We start from the raw sequence: 17,606 nt of genomic DNA, 5'->3' as shown, positions 1-17,606 counted from the left end.
CTGTTGCTTTGATTCCGGTGTGACGTAGGCCACTCACGTTTCATCGCCCGTAGCAATTTGGCTCAAAGCTTTAATTCCACCAGTACCTCGTCTCCTACCTTCCAAACTTCACAGAAGCTCTCCTGCGAAACTTGCAGAACTAGCACTCATCTACATACTGTTCTCATTGACAGCATAAAGACTAAAATAGAGTAATTACAGTGTGTACACAGGCATTTATGAACCATGGTTTACAGGGTAGGAAAGTAAATATTGACTGAGCCTTTATAAAATTGACTAATCAGAGAAAGTGATGTCTCAATTCCTTGACAGCATAATATGACTAAATAAGATCTCCAGCAGGATGTTCCGCACTACAAAAATCCTACATATACTGGGAGCTCAGATCACTTCCACAGAAGTCGTAATATAGGAAGAAAACCTAAGACAAGATGAGTGTATGACAGAAATATCAGAAAGAAAGCTTTGAAGATGTTTATACCTTACACTTCATATATACAGGGTGGTCCATTGATCGTGACCAGGCCAAATATGTCACGAAATAAGTGTCAAACGAAAAAACTACATAAAGGAAACTTGTCTAGCTTGAAGGTGGAAACCAGATGGCGCCATGGTTCGCCGACTAGATGGCGCTGCCATAGGTCAAACAGATATCAAATGCATTTTTTAAAAATAGGAACCCCCATTTTTTATTACATATTCGTCAAGTACGTAATATATGAATGGTTTAGTTGGACCACTTTTTTTGCTTTGTGATAGATGGTGTTGTAGTAGTCACAAACATATGGTTCACAATTTTAGACGAACAGTTGGTAACAGGTAGATTGTTTAAATTAAAATACATAACATTGGTACGTTTGAACATTTTATTTCAGTTGTTCCTATGTCATACATGTACTTTAGTGAACTTATCATTTCTGAGAACGCATGCTGTTACAGCGTGATTGCTACATTAATGCAATAAATGCTCAAAACGATGTCCGTCAACCTCAATGCATTTGGCAATATGTGTAACGACATTCCTCTCAACAGCGAGTAGTTTGCCTTCCGTAATGTTCACACATGCATTGACAATGCGCTGACACATGTTGTCAGGTGTTGTCGGTGGATCACGATAGCAAATATCCTTCAACTTTCCCCACAGAAAGGAGTCCGGAGACGTCAGATTTGGTGAACCTGCGGGCCACGGTATGGTGCTTCGATGACCAATCCACCTGTCATGAAATATGCTATTCAATATCGCTTCAACTTCATGCGAGCTATGTGCCGATCATCCACCATGTTGGAAGTACATCACCATTCTGTCATGGTAGAACATTACGTAGGAAATCAGCATACATTGCACTATTCAGATTGCCATCGATAAAATGGGGGCCAATTATCCTTCCTCCCATAATGCCGCACCATATATTAACCTGCCAAGGTCGCTGATGTTCCACTTGTCGCAGCCATCGTGGATTTTACATTGCCCAATAGTGCATATTATGCCGGTTTACGTTACCGCTGTTGGTGAGTGACACTTCGTTGCTAAACAGAACACATGCAAAAAATCTGTCATCGTCTAGTAATTTCTCTTGTGCCCAGTGGCAGAACTGTACACGATGTTCAAAGTCGTCACCATGCAATTCCTGGTGCATAGAAATATGGTACGGGTGCAATCGATGTTGATGTAGCATTCTCAACACCAACGTTGTTGAGATTCCCGATTCTTGCGCAATTTGTGTGCTACTGATGTGCGGATTAGCCGCGACAGCAGCTAAAACACCTACTTGGGCATCATCATTTGTTGCAGGTCGTGGTTGACATTTCACATGTGGCTGAACACTTCCTGTTTCCTTAAATAACGTAACTGTCCGGCGAACGGTCCGGACACTTGGATAATGTCGTCCAGGATACCGAGCAGCATACATAGCACATGCCTGTTGGGCATTTTAATCACAATAGCCATACATGAACACAATATCAACCTTTTCTGCAATTGGTAAATGGACCATTTCAACATGGGTAATGTATCACAAAGCAAATACTGTCCGCACTGGCGGAATGTTACGTAATACCACGTATTTATATGTTTGTGACTATTACAGCGCCATCTATCACAAAGCGAAAAAAGTGGTCCAACTAAAACATTCATATTTCTTTACGTACTACACGAATACGTAATAAAAAATGGGGGTTCCTATTTTATATCCATTTGATCTATGGCAGTGCCATCTAGTGGGCCAATCATAGCACCATCTGGTTTCCCCCTTCAAACTAGACGAGTTTCGTTCTTTGTAGTTTTTTTGTTTGATGCTTATTTTCTGAGATATTTGGCCCAGTCACTATCAATGGACCACCCTGTATGTATATATTTACCCTCGTCCTTGTACAATCACAACGAAGTAAAATTTTTGGGAACTGTCTGTAGCAAATTGTGATCTAGTGCAACACTATGATGATTATAATACGAGTAAAATACATGTTTGAAAATATAAAATATTAGGACAGATAAAAAAAAACTACTCACCAAGCAGTGACAAGGGAAAACACACATACAAGGTATAGAAATGTGCAGGGTTTCAGAGTCATTATCTCTTTCTTCTGGCAGAGGGGCTGAAAGGGAAGGAAGAGAAGTAAAGTAAAAGGAGCGGCGAGGTCTGGGAAATGAGGAGAATTATGGAAAAGTGACCCACAATATACAGTAAGTCCATCCTGTCCAACAAGACTTCCTTGACCCTGGATTCTGGCCTACTTTTCTGTAACTCTTCCAATTTCCTAAACTTCTCCAGTCCTTTTCCTTCATCCCTCTTCCATTCCCCTCAAAAATAAAGTTTGGGTGGTCATGAGCTATTGACTACACACCAAAAAATATTCAGAAGCTGCCAACTTCCACATTTTCTATGAAATGTATTGTCAAGTTCAACTTGTATGTCAGTAAGGTGGTATATAGAAAGTGGCATGTAAATGCAGTGCACAGCATAAAAGAGTATAATCTATTTTTAAAAAAATAAAGAGTAAAAGTTATTTGTAATATCTATATGTACTCACAATTTGTAAATTCTTTAGCTGTCCTATCTCAGGTGATAGAGTTTCAAAGTCATTGTCACCCAGGTACAGAGCACGAAGAGTTTCTGAAAATAAAATGATTATTTGGTGCTGACAAAAATATTTATTTATTTGCTGCTTACTTTTAGGCTCTTATCTAGGATCTAAAACGGACTATATCTTGCAAATAAAATTGTATATACAGCATAAAGAAGGGATCAGTCGATAGGACACATTCTGAGACATCAACGGATCATGAATTTAGTACTGGAAGGAACTGTGGAAGATAAAAATTGTAGAGGGAGACCAGGAGATGAATACAGTAAGCAGATTCAGATGGATTTAAGTTGCAGTTAATAATTTGGAGATACGGCTTGCACAGGATGAGTAGCATGGACAGCTGCATCTAACCACTCCTCCAACTGAAGACCACACCAAAAACAAAACAACAATAACACTCAATGTATTTGCATAAAATTAAAAATATGTCAGTATATTGTGACTCTTCAAGCATTCCTGGCAGATGTGTCGTAAATAGTCTTCACAGGTTTGCTGCCGGATCACACTGTGCAAATTCCACAATATTTCCTCGGAGCAATTGTCGGACATCTTCAGGTGGTTCAACCTTGCCGGTAGCTAGGTACCTAGCCACCAGCAAGGTTGGACCACCTGAAGATGTCGGACAGTTACTCCGAGGAAATATTGTGGAATTTGCACAGTGTGATTGGGCGGCAAACCTGTGAAGACTATTTACGTGTCAGTATATACCTGAAGAAAACTGGTAAGTAGTTGTTGCAAATCTCTTAACAACATAGATGTAGTCAGAAGGTCCATAACAACTCTAAAATCCAAAGGAAAAGAAGATCTGCACTATAATACCACATTTGCGTGAATATAAGGCTGCATTTTTTGCATAAATTTTCACTTGAAGAACCGTGGTCTGGCCTGCAATTGAGTTTTTCCCTCTTGGATTATAAATTGTCAGTTTCAAAATGACAGGTACATATCTCTTGCAGGTTGAAATTAATACCATTAAAAGTTACTGCAGTGTAATGTAATGAGCTCTTACAGTAATACCAACAGGGAAGCTTTCTCCCTGGAGGATAGTTTTGCGATTAAAAATGAAAACAGTGGTAATTTTTGTACATCAGCTTTAATACTCAATAGCAATGTGGACTAACAATTTTCAGCACCACTTATACGTATTTGCACACTACTTTCCCATACATTATTTACCGTAGTGCTGTTCGACATACCAAAATAGACTGGTGTTTGATGTGGATTCCATTTTTGGGAGTGTAAATAAAAAGTTTTGCATCAAAGTTGGATCATGTAACATCAAGTTGTTTTCGTAAGCTTTACACAACTTTGCAAAATTGTAGTTCTGTGACAAACAGATAGATTATTTCACTGAATAAATTGCCAAACCCACAAACAGGAAAGTTTAAATTCCACAGGCAAAATGACCCCCTGTCCTTTCTTCTTCTATAAGCCACAGAATAATGAGGACTGAGAAGTGTTGGAACAGGTCATAACTTTGTGTGTGTGCTGAGACACCCTCGGTTATGGGCAAGGGGGAACCGATAAAGGCACTCAAAGTACCCTCCGCCACACACCGTCAGGTGGCTTGTGGACTACGGATGTAGATGTAGATGTAGCTGAAGAAGGGAAGGGAGAGAGATACATTTCAGGTAACATCTAATTGAGCTTTACTGTAAATTTAATAGTGTGGCCTATATCTGAGATTTACTTTTTATATAATCTCATATCAAAAGATTAGATGCAGCCTATATTTGCACGCGGTGCATATTCGTGCAAATACATTTCTTCAGAGCACACACGAAGGTTTACTACCACTAAAAACTACAAACAAATACCCAATACCTCCCCCCCCCACCTCCCCCTCCTCCTCTTCTCTCTCTCTCTCTCTCTCTCTCTCTCCCGCACACACACATCTTCTATTACTAAATTGATGTTTCCTTTATATCTCATGGTGTCTCCAATTAACAAATCCCTTCTGTTAGTCAAACTGTTCAAACATTTCTTCTCCCCCCCCCCCCCCCCCCCATTTGCTTTAATACCTTCTCATTAGTTACTTGATGTATCCATTCCGTCTTCAGAATTCTCCTGCAACACCAAAATTCAATAGCTACTGCTACTCTTTATAGTCCACGTTTCACTTCTGCACAGGGACATATTTCACCTAAGTAAGAAAAGATTTCTTAACATTTAATTTCATATTCAATTTCTCTTTTTCATAAATGTTTTTCTTGCTTCTGCAGGCAGCAGTTTACATACCCTCTTTGTTTGGTGATCAGTTTTCATCTGTGGTTATAATGACTGAGCATGTTGGTTTATTCACAACACAGTCCAGCAAAATTGACAACACATTAATAGTTTATGCACATGTGTACCACATGAATTACTGTATGGTATTATTGTGCAAATTGCCAAGCCAGTATTTTTTACATACATTAATCTTACTCGTATGAGTACGGCCAGTCAACTGTTGTACACCTCACTATTACAATGAGAACCCCAAGTGGACACAAATTTTCATACAGATGTTGACTTTGTGCTTACCAGGCAGCAGTTCACTAATAATATTGTGTCTACATAATTTTATCATGCACTCTAACACAGATGTAATTGGATTGACAAAAAAATGTACTCACCAAGCAGCAGCAAAACATGCATGTAAAAGAACATTATAGTTATGCAAGCTTTCGGAGCCAGTGGCTCCTTCTTCTAGCATAAGGGTTGAAGGGGAAGGAAGAGGGTTGAAGGAAAAGGACAGGAGAGATCTAGGAAAAAGAGCAGATTTCAGAAAAGTCACCCAGAACTGCGGGTAAGAGGAGACTTACAGCATGGGATGAGAAGGAAAGAGTCTTTATTTCTCATCCTGTTCAGTAAGTCTTCCCTGACCCGTCGTTCTGGGTGACTTTTCTGAAATCCTCTTTTTCCTAGATCTTTCCTGTCCTTTTCCTTCATTCCTGTTTCTTCCCCTTCAACACTTCTGCTGGAAGAAGGAGCCACTGCCTCCAAAAACTTGCATAATTATAACTTTCTTTTATTTTTGTATTCTGCTGCCACTAGGTGAGTACATTTTTTGTCCATCCAATTACATTATATTGTCAAAAATTGACTGTTTTTGTTGTTACACTAACAGAGATTTTATCGGATTCTCTTCTGGGTGCTAACTCACATAAAGAAAAAAAGAACTGTTGCTACAAGATGGTACCACAATGACATTATAATGTTAACACATGAGCAATGTGGAGATGTTAGTGCGGTGCTTGCAATATGCAATTTCATTAGACAGATTTTACTCATGTGATTACAGACTGTGGACTGATGATTTTTGGGAGGGTGTGGTGGTAGTATCTATAGACTTGTGTACGGATATTTTTGTGAACTCAGATGTTATATATTAGTTTACAAAACTAAAAGGCGAACATTTACACATTGATAATCGATAAGTTCCAAAAATGATTTCATTTAACTAAAAGATAGCTGTTTAAAAAATACAGACGCTCACAGTACTATTTGATTTGAATATTGTATGACTCTTTGGTAGATAATTGACTTACACATAAAATTGCCATCTTTGAAATGTTGCAATTTGTGCAAATTCTTAATTAGGGGCTTCACTGAATAATGAAGATCATTATCTGGCTCACAAAAATCATTGCAATAACAATATAATGTCAAATCTAACAAGAATAACACCTCAAATGGCTGTGGCCTATCTTTAATTACTAATATCTTTCAAGTTAAACAGTTTTCAGAAAACTGAAACAGGTTACTAGAAAGAATGAAATTAGGACTTTCCAATGAGTGGTGTCAACCCTTTCAAAACTAACGATCAGCTCACTCCGATTATACCATTACACACTGTTCTAACAGGTGCTTATGACCCCAGTTGTTTTTTGTGCCCTAATGCAAAACAAAATCAAACCAAACACCGTTATAACAATTTCTGTTAATATAGTTCTAAACAAAATTAAATAGAGAACACCACTATCACCAGCCGACTGTAAATTATCACGCAGATAACAAAATAATGTGAAACATCATCATCATCATCATCATCATTTAAGACTGATTATGCCTTTCAGCGTTCAGTCTGGAGCATAGCCCCTTTTATACAGTTCCTCCATGATCCCCTATTCAGTGCTAACATTGGTGCCTCTTCTGATGTTAAACCTATTACTTCAAAATCATTCTTAACCGAATCCAGGTACCTTCTCCTCGGTCTGCCCTGACTCCTCCTACCCTCTACTGCTGCATGCATGAGTCTCTTGGGTAACCTTGCTTCTCCCATGTGTGTAACATGACCCCACCATCTAAGCCTGTTCGCCCTGACTGCTACATCTATAGAGTTCATTCCCAGTTTTTCTTTGATTTCCTCATTGTGGACACCCTCCTGCCATTGTTCCCATCTACTAGTACCTGCAATCATCCTAGCTACTTTCATATCCGTAACCTCAACCTTGTTGATAAGGTAACCTGAATCCACCCAGCTTTCGCTCCCATACAACAAAGTTGGTCGAAAGATTGAACGGTGCACAGATAACTTTGTCTCAGTACTGACTTCCTTCTTGCAGAAGAGAGTAGATCGTAGCTGAGCGCTCACTGCATTAGTTTTGCTACACCTCGCTTCCAGTTCTTTCACTATGTTGCCATCCTGTGAGAATTTGTATCCTAAGTACTTGAAACCGTCCACCTGTTATAGCTTTGTACCTCCTATTTGGCACTCAATCCGTTTATATTTCTTTCCCACTGACATTACTTTCGTTTTGGAGATGCTAATCTTCATACCATACTCCTTACATTTCTGATCTAGCTCTGAAATATTACTTTGCAAACTTTCAATCGAATCTGCCATCACAACTAAGTCATCCGCATATGCAAGACTGCTTATTTTGTGTTCACATATCTTAATCTCACCCAGCCAGTCTATTGTTTTCAACATATGATCCATAAATAATATGAACAACAGTGGAGACAGGTTGCAGCCTTGTCTTACCCCTGAAACTACTCTGAACCGTGAACTCAATTTACCGTCAACTCTAACTCTGCCTGACTATCCATGTAAAGACCTTTAATTGCTTGCAAAAGTTTGCCTCCTATTCCATAATCTTGTAGAACGGACAATAACTTCCTCCTAGGAACCCGGTCATATGCCTTTTCTAGATCTATAAAGCATAGATACAATTCCCTGTTCCACTCATAACACTTCTCCATTATTTGCCGTAAGCTAAAGATCTGGTCCTGACAACCTCTAAGAGGCCTAAACCCACACCGATTTTCATCCAATTGGTCCTCAACTAATACTCGCACTTTCCTTTCAACAATACCTGAGAAGATTTTACCCACAACGCTGATTAAAGAGATACCTCTGTAGTTGTTACAGTCTTTTCTGTTTCCATGTTTAAAGATTGGTGTGATTACTGCTTTTGTCCAGTCTGATGGAACCTGCCCTGACTCCCAGGCCATTTCAATTATCCTGTGTAGCCATTTAAGACCTGACATTCCACTGTATTTGATGAGTTCCGACTTAATTTCATCCATCCCAGCCGCTTTATTGCACTGCAATCTATTGACCATTTTTTCCACTTCCTCAAATGTGATCCTATTTCCATCATCATTCCTATCCCATTCTACCTCGAAATCTGAAACATTACTGATCGCATTTTCACCTACATTGAGCAACTCTTCAAAATACTCCCTCCATCTGCCCAAGGCATCCACAGGATTCACCAGCAGTTTTCCTGACCTGTCCAAAATACTTGTCATTTCCTTCTTACCTCCCTTTCGAAGACTGCTAATTACACTCCAGAATGGTTTTCCAGCAGCTTGACCCATAGTCTCCAACCTGTTTCCAAAGTCTTCCCACGATTTCTTCTTGGATGCTGCAGTTATCTGTTTGGCTTTGTTTCTTTCTTCAACATAACTTTCTCTGTCTACCTGGGTTCTGGTATGTAGCCATTTTTGATAAGCCTTCTTTTTCCTTTTACAGGCTGCCTTGACTGTATCATTCCACCAAGCTGTTTGCTTCATCCTACTTTTACACACTACTGTTCCAAGACATTCTTTAGCCACTTCTAGTACTGTGTCCCTGTACCTTGTCCATTCCTTTTCCAATGACTGTAATTGGCTACATTCAACTAACTGGTACCTTTCTGAGATCGCTGTTATGTACTTGTGCCTGATTTCCTTATCCTGAAGTTTCTCCACTCTTACCCTCCTACATATGGACCTGACCTCCTGCATTTTCTGCCTCACAATCCCAATTTCACTGCAGATTAAATAATGATCAGTGTCATCAAAGAATCCCCTGAATACACGTGTGTCCCTCACAGCCTTCCTGAATTCCTGATCTGTTATTATATAGTCAATGACAGATCTGGTTCCCCTGCCTACCCAAGTATACCAGTGAATGTTCTTAAGTTTAAAAAAGGAGTTTGTGATTACTAAGCCCATACTAGCACAGAAATCCAAGCGTTGTTTCCCGTTCCTGTTGGCCTCCATATCCTCTCCAAATTTACCCATAACCTTTTCATACCCTTCTGTTCGATTTCCAATCCTGGCGTTAAAATCACCCATGAGCAGAACACTGTCCTTGTCCTTTACTCTAACAACTACATCACTGAGTGCCTCGTAAAAACTATCCATCTTATCTTGATCTGTCCCTTCACAATGCGAATATACTGACACAATCCTAATTTTCTTGCTAGACACTGTCAAATCTATCCACATCAGTCGTTCGTTTACATACCTTATTGCAACTACGCTGGGTTCCATTTCTTTCCTGATGTAAAGCCCTACACCCCATTGTGCTATTCCTGCTTTGACTCCTGACAGGTACACCTTGTATTCTCCCACTTCCTCTTCTTTCTCACCCCTTACCCGAATGTCACTAACAGCTAAAACGTCCAGCCCCATCTTACTTGCAGCCTCTGCCAGCTCTACCTTCTTCCCAGAGTAGCCCCCATTGATATTAATAGCTCCCCATCTCATTACCATTTGTTTGCCAACTCGTATCTTAGGAGTCCCTGGTTTGTCAGTTAGAGGTGGGACTCCGTCACCTCCAAAGGTCCGAGGCATTTTGCTCTGATTGTTGCCAGCATCATATTTAATGTACCAGGGAAGCAGGTTGCTAGCCTTACTTGCCCCAAGTCCCATTGGGTTTTACCCCTAACGGCTGAGGGACTAACCGGTGGATTTGGAAGTCTTTGCCGTATGAGCACAAAGGTTACCACGACTCAGAATATGTCCGAGATGCCCAGCCTTATTCCAAAGTAACTGGTATCCCGACTGTCGGGACCACTTACTTGGCCACTCATACATTGCCCGTGGTTCATGAACTAGGACATGACTACAGGAACCCACACCATGAACCATAATGTGAAACATCGACCATGAATTTTAATCGTACATTTGAGGCTTTCTTTAGTTTTTTTTTTTTTTGCCCTGCTTTTTTGGCAAACAGATGGAAGTGAAAGATTTCACCCTCACCTTATACACTTTTTAATCTCAGGACTTCTCTTTTGCTTTTTCGTTCCTACTGTTTCCTTTCAATTCTTGAACACACTGTATACTAGTGAAGCTGGCAATGCTTCGCCATTGCTAAATATTTATCTCCTAATATCCTTCTCCCTGCTGTCTCTGCCCATCTCCCCTGCCCCCCTTTGGTCCATTTCCTCCTCATTCTATCCCTCGCTCTGTTGTCCATCTCCCCCCCACCTCACTGACTTTGAGCATCTTTATTCCTATTACCAACAAATCTCTGACTGAGAACTGAAGTCACTTAAAGTAAACAGGTAAATCAGATGGGATGAATGGTACACGGGGTAAGAGAAACGTCTCCTGGTGCTGGATCTGTGAGGATAGTAGCTTCATTGACACTATTTTCCGTAGTTTTAATCTGCAGATGGGTAGGACCACAAAGTTTTGGATGACTCTGATTTGGTATTCTAATCATTAGCTGATAAGCCGTGAATACAATTTCCTTCATTTACGTAAATCTGACTGCGAGGAAGAAAACGAAATCACACATTTTAACAGCACAGCATTTCTTTCTCGCAGTCAGTTTTAACAGACAACCTGTACAGTGTTGTTTAAAAATAATATAGGCTATGTCTGTATGAATGTTTATTAGAGTATCATGTAAAAATCTGAAGTAAATCAGTCAAAAACTTGAGACTTTTTCCTATCAACATTTGCTCTTTTAAGGTATCATGTAAAAATCTGAAGTAAATTGGTCAATTAATATCTGAGTCTTTTGGTAGCAAGGTTAAACATCAACATCTTTCTGAATATATTGAGAATTTAGGTATATATTTTGTACCATATATATTAAAAAAAAAGTATGTAGCCAACATTTATTAGAGAATAGCGTCAAAATTTAGAGAAAATCAGTCAAGAACTTTGAGGTATTTGGTTACGATGTTAAACAATGACTTGTCTTTATAAAGTGGCATAGTTACACTCATTTATATATAATATATATTAAAAAATTTGTATACGTCCTTCCAAATGTTTATTAGAGTACTTTGTATAAATATGAAGTAACTTGCTCTAGAACTTCGATGTTTTTACTGACAACACTCCCCAAAAAATGTACACTATGTCCACCTGAAGGTTTATTAGAGTATCGAGTAAAAATCTGAAGTAAATTAATCGAGAACATTTCTGTATATTTGGCAACAACATTAAACAACTCCTTGCTTTTATATAGTAGTATAGATTAAGTGCCTTCCTCGTTAGTGTGTATTTATTTTTCTGAGCGTTTCAAACATCTTGCATCACTTTGTGTTGTTGTATGTGCTCCATAGCCTTTATGAAGCACAAATTGTATTACATACCAAGCTTGAAGAAATTCCCAGGCAGGACAGTTTCATTGAGATTGTTGTATGTGAGGTCCAGAACTTCCAACACTGGAAATGCACCAAACCCGCGTGGTAGTGAATCCAGACGATTCATTCTGCAACAGACGCAAATAACTCTATTTACTTAATGGCACATTTCAACAATTTCCATATTTACTGTAGGAGAAAATTCACATCCACATCTACTTGTACTCTACAAATCACCCCACAGTATTTGGCAAAGGAAAATTTTTAATTTTTTTTAAGCACGGATAACAAGGGGATGGGAATGTAGGTCGTCAGTCTTCAGATTGGTTGGCTGTATGCTTATAAATATGAGTACTGTCAATTCTCTCAGCTATGTCCGACAAACCAGACACCACTCACATCGACAATTCTATGGGTGCACTGGCTGGCTGATGAAAAAGTTGCAATGCAGATGCACAACCGACATCCGAATTTCCATGGGAATCACAGATCTGCAACTAAGGGGTTAATGGATGGGGACTGTTGTAGTGCAACATGTGGGAAGCTGGGAATTTGGGTATGACAGAGAGCATGTTTGGATAGCCAAGGCAGTTAAGGCAACTGTTCTAGAGAAGTGGAGCATCCAGCTTCGGAAGTAAGAGTCTGCCACAAATTTTCAACTCTTGCCATTGGATTGCCATAGGTAGAAGTCATTATTTCCTCCCTATCTCTTTCCCACCCTGTTTCCTTTCCATTCCTTTCACTCCAAAATATTCATGGCTGTAACCTGCTACAACTTCCACTCCTGTGAAAACCTATTCATATCACAGGCGCAATTACATCAAACGTCCTTGATTATTTGTCTTGCTCTAGAGTTTTGCCTTCAACGGCTCCCTCTAGTATTATGGAAGTAAATCCGTGATGCAATAACACCTCCTCTATCGCCCTGTCCCTTCTTCTTGTCAGTGTTTTCCACACATTGCTCTCCTAGTCAATTATGGAGTGGACCTTCTCCTTTCTTATCTTCTCAGCCTACTTAATTTTCAGAATACTTATGTAACACAATCAGACATTTTGATTCCCTTTTCGCAATTTTCCCACAGCCCACGATTGACTAATGTATAATATTGTGCTCCAAACATACAGTCTCACAAATCACTTGCTCAAATTAAGGCCAATATTTGACAAAAGTCCGACAGAAACTTTTTTAGACTAACTCAGCATTCACCATACATACGTGAAGGCGAAGTACTAGACAACATCGCAAATCACAGTAAAATCAAAATAATATCACAAAATGTCCAATATATTATCAATAAAATTGAACAAATTGACAAATTTCTAAGTGTTAGTAGCCCTCAGTTATTTATCTTGTGAATGAACTAGGTTGCAAACCTGAAGAATTATGCAGCATTAATTTAAGTAATTATAAAATTGTCAGTGTCTATTGTAGGGAACAACATAAAAGTGGTGGTGCTGGTATTTATGCCAAAAATAATGCCCAATGCAAAAAAATTGATTGGATAGATGAACTTGCATGTGAGATGGTCTTTGAAATAGCTGCGATAAGAATAAAGCTCAGGTATAGCAGTTTAATAATATCCAGCCTGTACAGATCCCCTAACAGTAACATGGAAGAATTCTTTTGCCATTTAGAGGAACTTACTGATAAACTCTCACCTCATAAAAAACAGACTATAATAGTAGGGGATGTGAACATTGACTCCTTAACTAATAGTGTAAGTTACCTTAGATGTATTGATGTATTACAGTCCTATAATTACAACCACGTGTATTCAACACCAACAAGAATTACAGGTGACTCTCAGACATGTATTGACCATGTTATTACAAACTTAAGTAAGGAGGACCTTGTAGTTGAAACTGTTGAGAACCACATTTCGGATCATAGTGCATTAGTCCTAGAGCTTCATACTGACAAAGAAATAGTATCTCATAAGGAACAATTTACTTATAAAAGAAAGCTTGACTATCATGCATTAAAGGAAAAACTGGCACACATAAACTGGTATCAGGTAGGCCTATATGCAACAGAAGACATTAATGAAAAGTGGGAAATATTTTTGATGAAAAATATTATTTAAAGGCAAGAAAACATTTTATTAGCTTTGTAATTACACCCTGGATACGGAAAAACAAAACATTTACTGTAAGAAAAACACCAAAGTTACACACAAGCCAAGAATAAAGATATTGACAGCAGAGTCATGGAGCAGTACATAAATATAGACGTCAAGGATTTTTTTCTTTTCTTTTAACACTTCCTCCAAAAGAAAAAAAATCATGAAATTACTGCTTTGTCTATTGCATGCCAATTTCTGAACATAGAAAATTAAATTGAACTCGTTCAAGAGGTTTCGTCAAAATATCTGCCAACTGGTTGTGTCCATCAATGTGTTCCAAGAAAATCTCACTGTTCAGATATCTTTCACGAACATAGAAATGTCGGACCTCTATATGTTTAGAACGTCGATGATATTCTGGATTTTTTGCCAACTTCAATGCACTAGCATTGTCAATGTAAAGAACTGGAGGCTGCCCCGACATTTCCACTAAATCTGATAGCAGACGACGTAACCAAACTAACTCTTTTGCTCCTTCACTAGCTGCAATTATTTCCACCTCGGTTGTGGAAGTGGCCACTACTTTCTGCAACTGACTTGTCCATGACACTGCACCACCTGAGTACTTTGCAAGAATTCCAGTTGTTGAGCACCTTGTCCGGTTATCACCTGCGAAATCTGCATCAGCGTAAATCTTTAACTCTTCTTTTTTATTATATACAATTCCAAAATTTAAGGTCCCTTTCAAATACCGGAAAATGCGCTTTACTCTATTCCAGTCTTCAGTGGTTGGTTTCTCCATAGCTCGGGCAGCTTTATTGACTGCAAACGTGATGTCTGGACGAGTTACTGTTGAAAGGTACATGAGACAACCAATTGCTTCACGGTAGGGTACAGATGACGAAACTTCTTCGTTTTGATTATTGTCCTCATGTCCAACAGGAGTTGAGATTGTATTGCATTCTGCCATTCGAAATCTTTGCAGAATTTCTTCTGTGTATTTCTCTTGACTTATCATTATTGCTCCATCTTCATATTGCTTTATTTTTATGCCAAGAAAATTGTCAAGACTGCCAGCTGTTATTTCGAATTCATGTTGTAAAACATCCATAAAAACAGCAATTTCTTTCTTGTTACTGCCGACAATCAGGCCATCATCAACGTAGATTGCCACATAAAGGCTATTTCCATTTTGTCTATGGTAAAATAGGCATGGGTCTGCATCACTGTTTGAAAAACCAGCTTTCTTCATGAACTCAACAAAACGTTTGTTCCAGCAACGTGGCGCTTGCTTCAACCCATAAAGACCTTTTTTTAAGAAACATACTCGGCCTGTACCATCTTCGAAACCTTCTGGTTGTTCCATATATACTTCATCTTCAAGTATTCCATTCAAAAAAGCTGTCTTTACATCGAATTGTTCTAGCAGCATTTTCTTTGAAGCAGCTACAGCCAACAGAGTTCGTATGGTGTCATAATGTGCCACAGGGCTAAAGGCGTCGTCATAATCAATTCCTGCTTTCTGAATACAGTCTTTTGCAACCAATCTGGCTTTAAAGCGAGTCCCTCCATTGACTGCGACCTTTCGCCGTAGAACCCAGCGGTTTTGCAATACTTTGGCATTCTTCGGACGGTCAACCAGCACCCAGGTATTGTTTTCCTTAAGTGATTGAAGTTCTTCACTAATAGCTTGCATCCATTCTTCCTTCTCGTTTGACTGCAATATTTCTGAAAAACAGTTTGGATCTTTGTATCCAAGTTCATCAACTTTTGTTGCCATACAAAATTCACCACTTTCCATCCAGGTTGGTTTTCTTCGTTGTCTTTTATTCTTCTGTTTCTCTTCATTAGAAGATTCAGCAGCTTCTGCTTTTAAAAATTCTGTTAATTCTTTATTTTCTTCAGATTCACTCGACTCTTGACTTTCTCTAGAATCGAGAGTGCCAATTTTTTCTTGAGTTTGGCTTCCTCCAGAAGTGTACAGCCTAGGAGATTTACATTGGTCATCTTTAGATGAATTCGGATCATTAAATTCTTCACGAGGGACTTCAAATTCAACATGATCACTATGTAAATCACAAACAATTTCTGGCTTAAATTTTACATCGTGACTCAACACCACTTTTCTTTTAGATGGAATCCAAACTCTGAACCCATCTTTGTCATTAACATATCCAACAAGTCATCCAAAAACTGCCTTATCATCAAACTTGGAACGGAATTGTTTGTTAATGTGAACATAGCAGCCTGTGCCAAAAATTCTGAGATGATCAAGTCGTCCTACTGGTCGATTAAACCATAGTTCATAAGGGGTTTTATTTTCAACTGAGGATTTTCCAGTACGATTTATTAGGTAGACTGCTATGTTACATGCCTCTGCCCACAACCCTTTAGGTAATTTACTCGGATTTAGCATTGACCGGGCAGCTTCAACAATGGTCCTATTTTCCCGTTCAGCCACACCATTTTGTTCAGGAGTGTAAGGAGGAGGAATCAGTAGCTCTATTCCCCTGTCTGCAAGCAGTTCACTGACATTCTTATTGTTAAATTCTTTGCCACCATCACATCTAAATTGTTTGACAACATGTCCATTAGTTCGTGCTTCATTTAAAAACTGCTTAAGCACAGTACACACTTCACTTTTGTGTCTTAAAAAGAAAATTCGACGAAATTTACTAAAATCGTCTTTGAAACATACATAATAATGCTTGCCTCCAAAAGATTTCGTGCTCATTGGTCCATTTACATCCGCGTGGATTAATTCACCAGTACTGGTAGCGCGTATTGTTCGTGTTTTGAATGGCAGCCTATGCATCTTTCCAACCACACAGCCGTCACGAAATTCACTCTTGGCATCTTCCACATTAATGTTCATTCCTTTTAAAATATTCTTCACATGTTGTTTATTCTGATGACCAAACCTTTCATGGTACACTTGCAATGTTTCGGATGAAGTCATCAAGCTCATACGATTCATTTTTGCATTTCTAACAACACGCATGTTCAACACATAAAGTCCATTTTTCACATAACCTGTCATAACAATATTGCCACTGACTTCTTTTCGAACACAGACATTATTATAACTAAAATTAGTACTGTAGCCTCTGCAGGCAATGGCTCTCACAGAGAACAGATTAGCACTTGCATCAGGGACGTACAAAACATTGTCCATTCTAGCATTGTACCATTTATTGTTTCGTCGGATTTGGATGTAAACTGTTCCTTGACCGTACGCACACATTTTGACATCTTGTTTTCCCAATGAAATTACTTGAGGAACATCAAATTCACTATACGAAACAAAATACTGTTTGTTGGGAGTGATATGATTTGTAGCGCTACTGTCGCAATACCATTTATTTGGGTCACTGTGATTACTGGTACACACACCCATAGCGTATGAAGTAAATGCAGCGTGTTCACTGTCTTGCTTCTTCTCTTTTCTTTTATTGCTTTCAAGAGTGTTCTGTGGACACTCTGCTGCCCAGTGACCTAATTGTTTGCATCTATTACACGGAAACTTCTGTTTTAATTGTGACTTCGTCATATTTACTTGCTGATTACTTGTTTGCCGTTTTCTTGTTTTAGAAACGACAAAAGCTGTACTTCCATTAACGTCCTGTTCACGCAGTTCAATAGTACAGAGTTTTTC

At 38.9% G+C, this 17,606-nt stretch overlaps 1 protein-coding gene across 1 annotated transcript in view; it reads right to left on the bottom strand.

Moving 5' to 3' along the window:
- Positions 1 to 17,606, bottom strand: part of LOC126109659 (ras suppressor protein 1) — an 86,244-nt gene that overhangs the window by 36,459 nt on the left and 32,179 nt on the right. Inside the window, exons 4-5 of the mRNA XM_049914705.1 lie at positions 11,898 to 12,016; positions 3,031 to 3,113 (exon numbers count right to left, since the gene is read on the bottom strand). Coding sequence (XP_049770662.1) covers positions 3,031 to 3,113; positions 11,898 to 12,016 — 202 coding nt within the window. The remainder of the gene's footprint in view (positions 1 to 3,030; positions 3,114 to 11,897; positions 12,017 to 17,606) is intronic.

This window comes from Schistocerca cancellata, chromosome 12 (assembly GCF_023864275.1).
Source record: "Schistocerca cancellata isolate TAMUIC-IGC-003103 chromosome 12, iqSchCanc2.1, whole genome shotgun sequence".
NCBI lineage: Eukaryota > Metazoa > Arthropoda > Insecta > Orthoptera > Acrididae > Schistocerca > Schistocerca cancellata.
The sequence above is the reverse complement of the archived record's forward strand: the minus strand, read 5'-3'. Positions and strand labels throughout refer to the sequence as shown.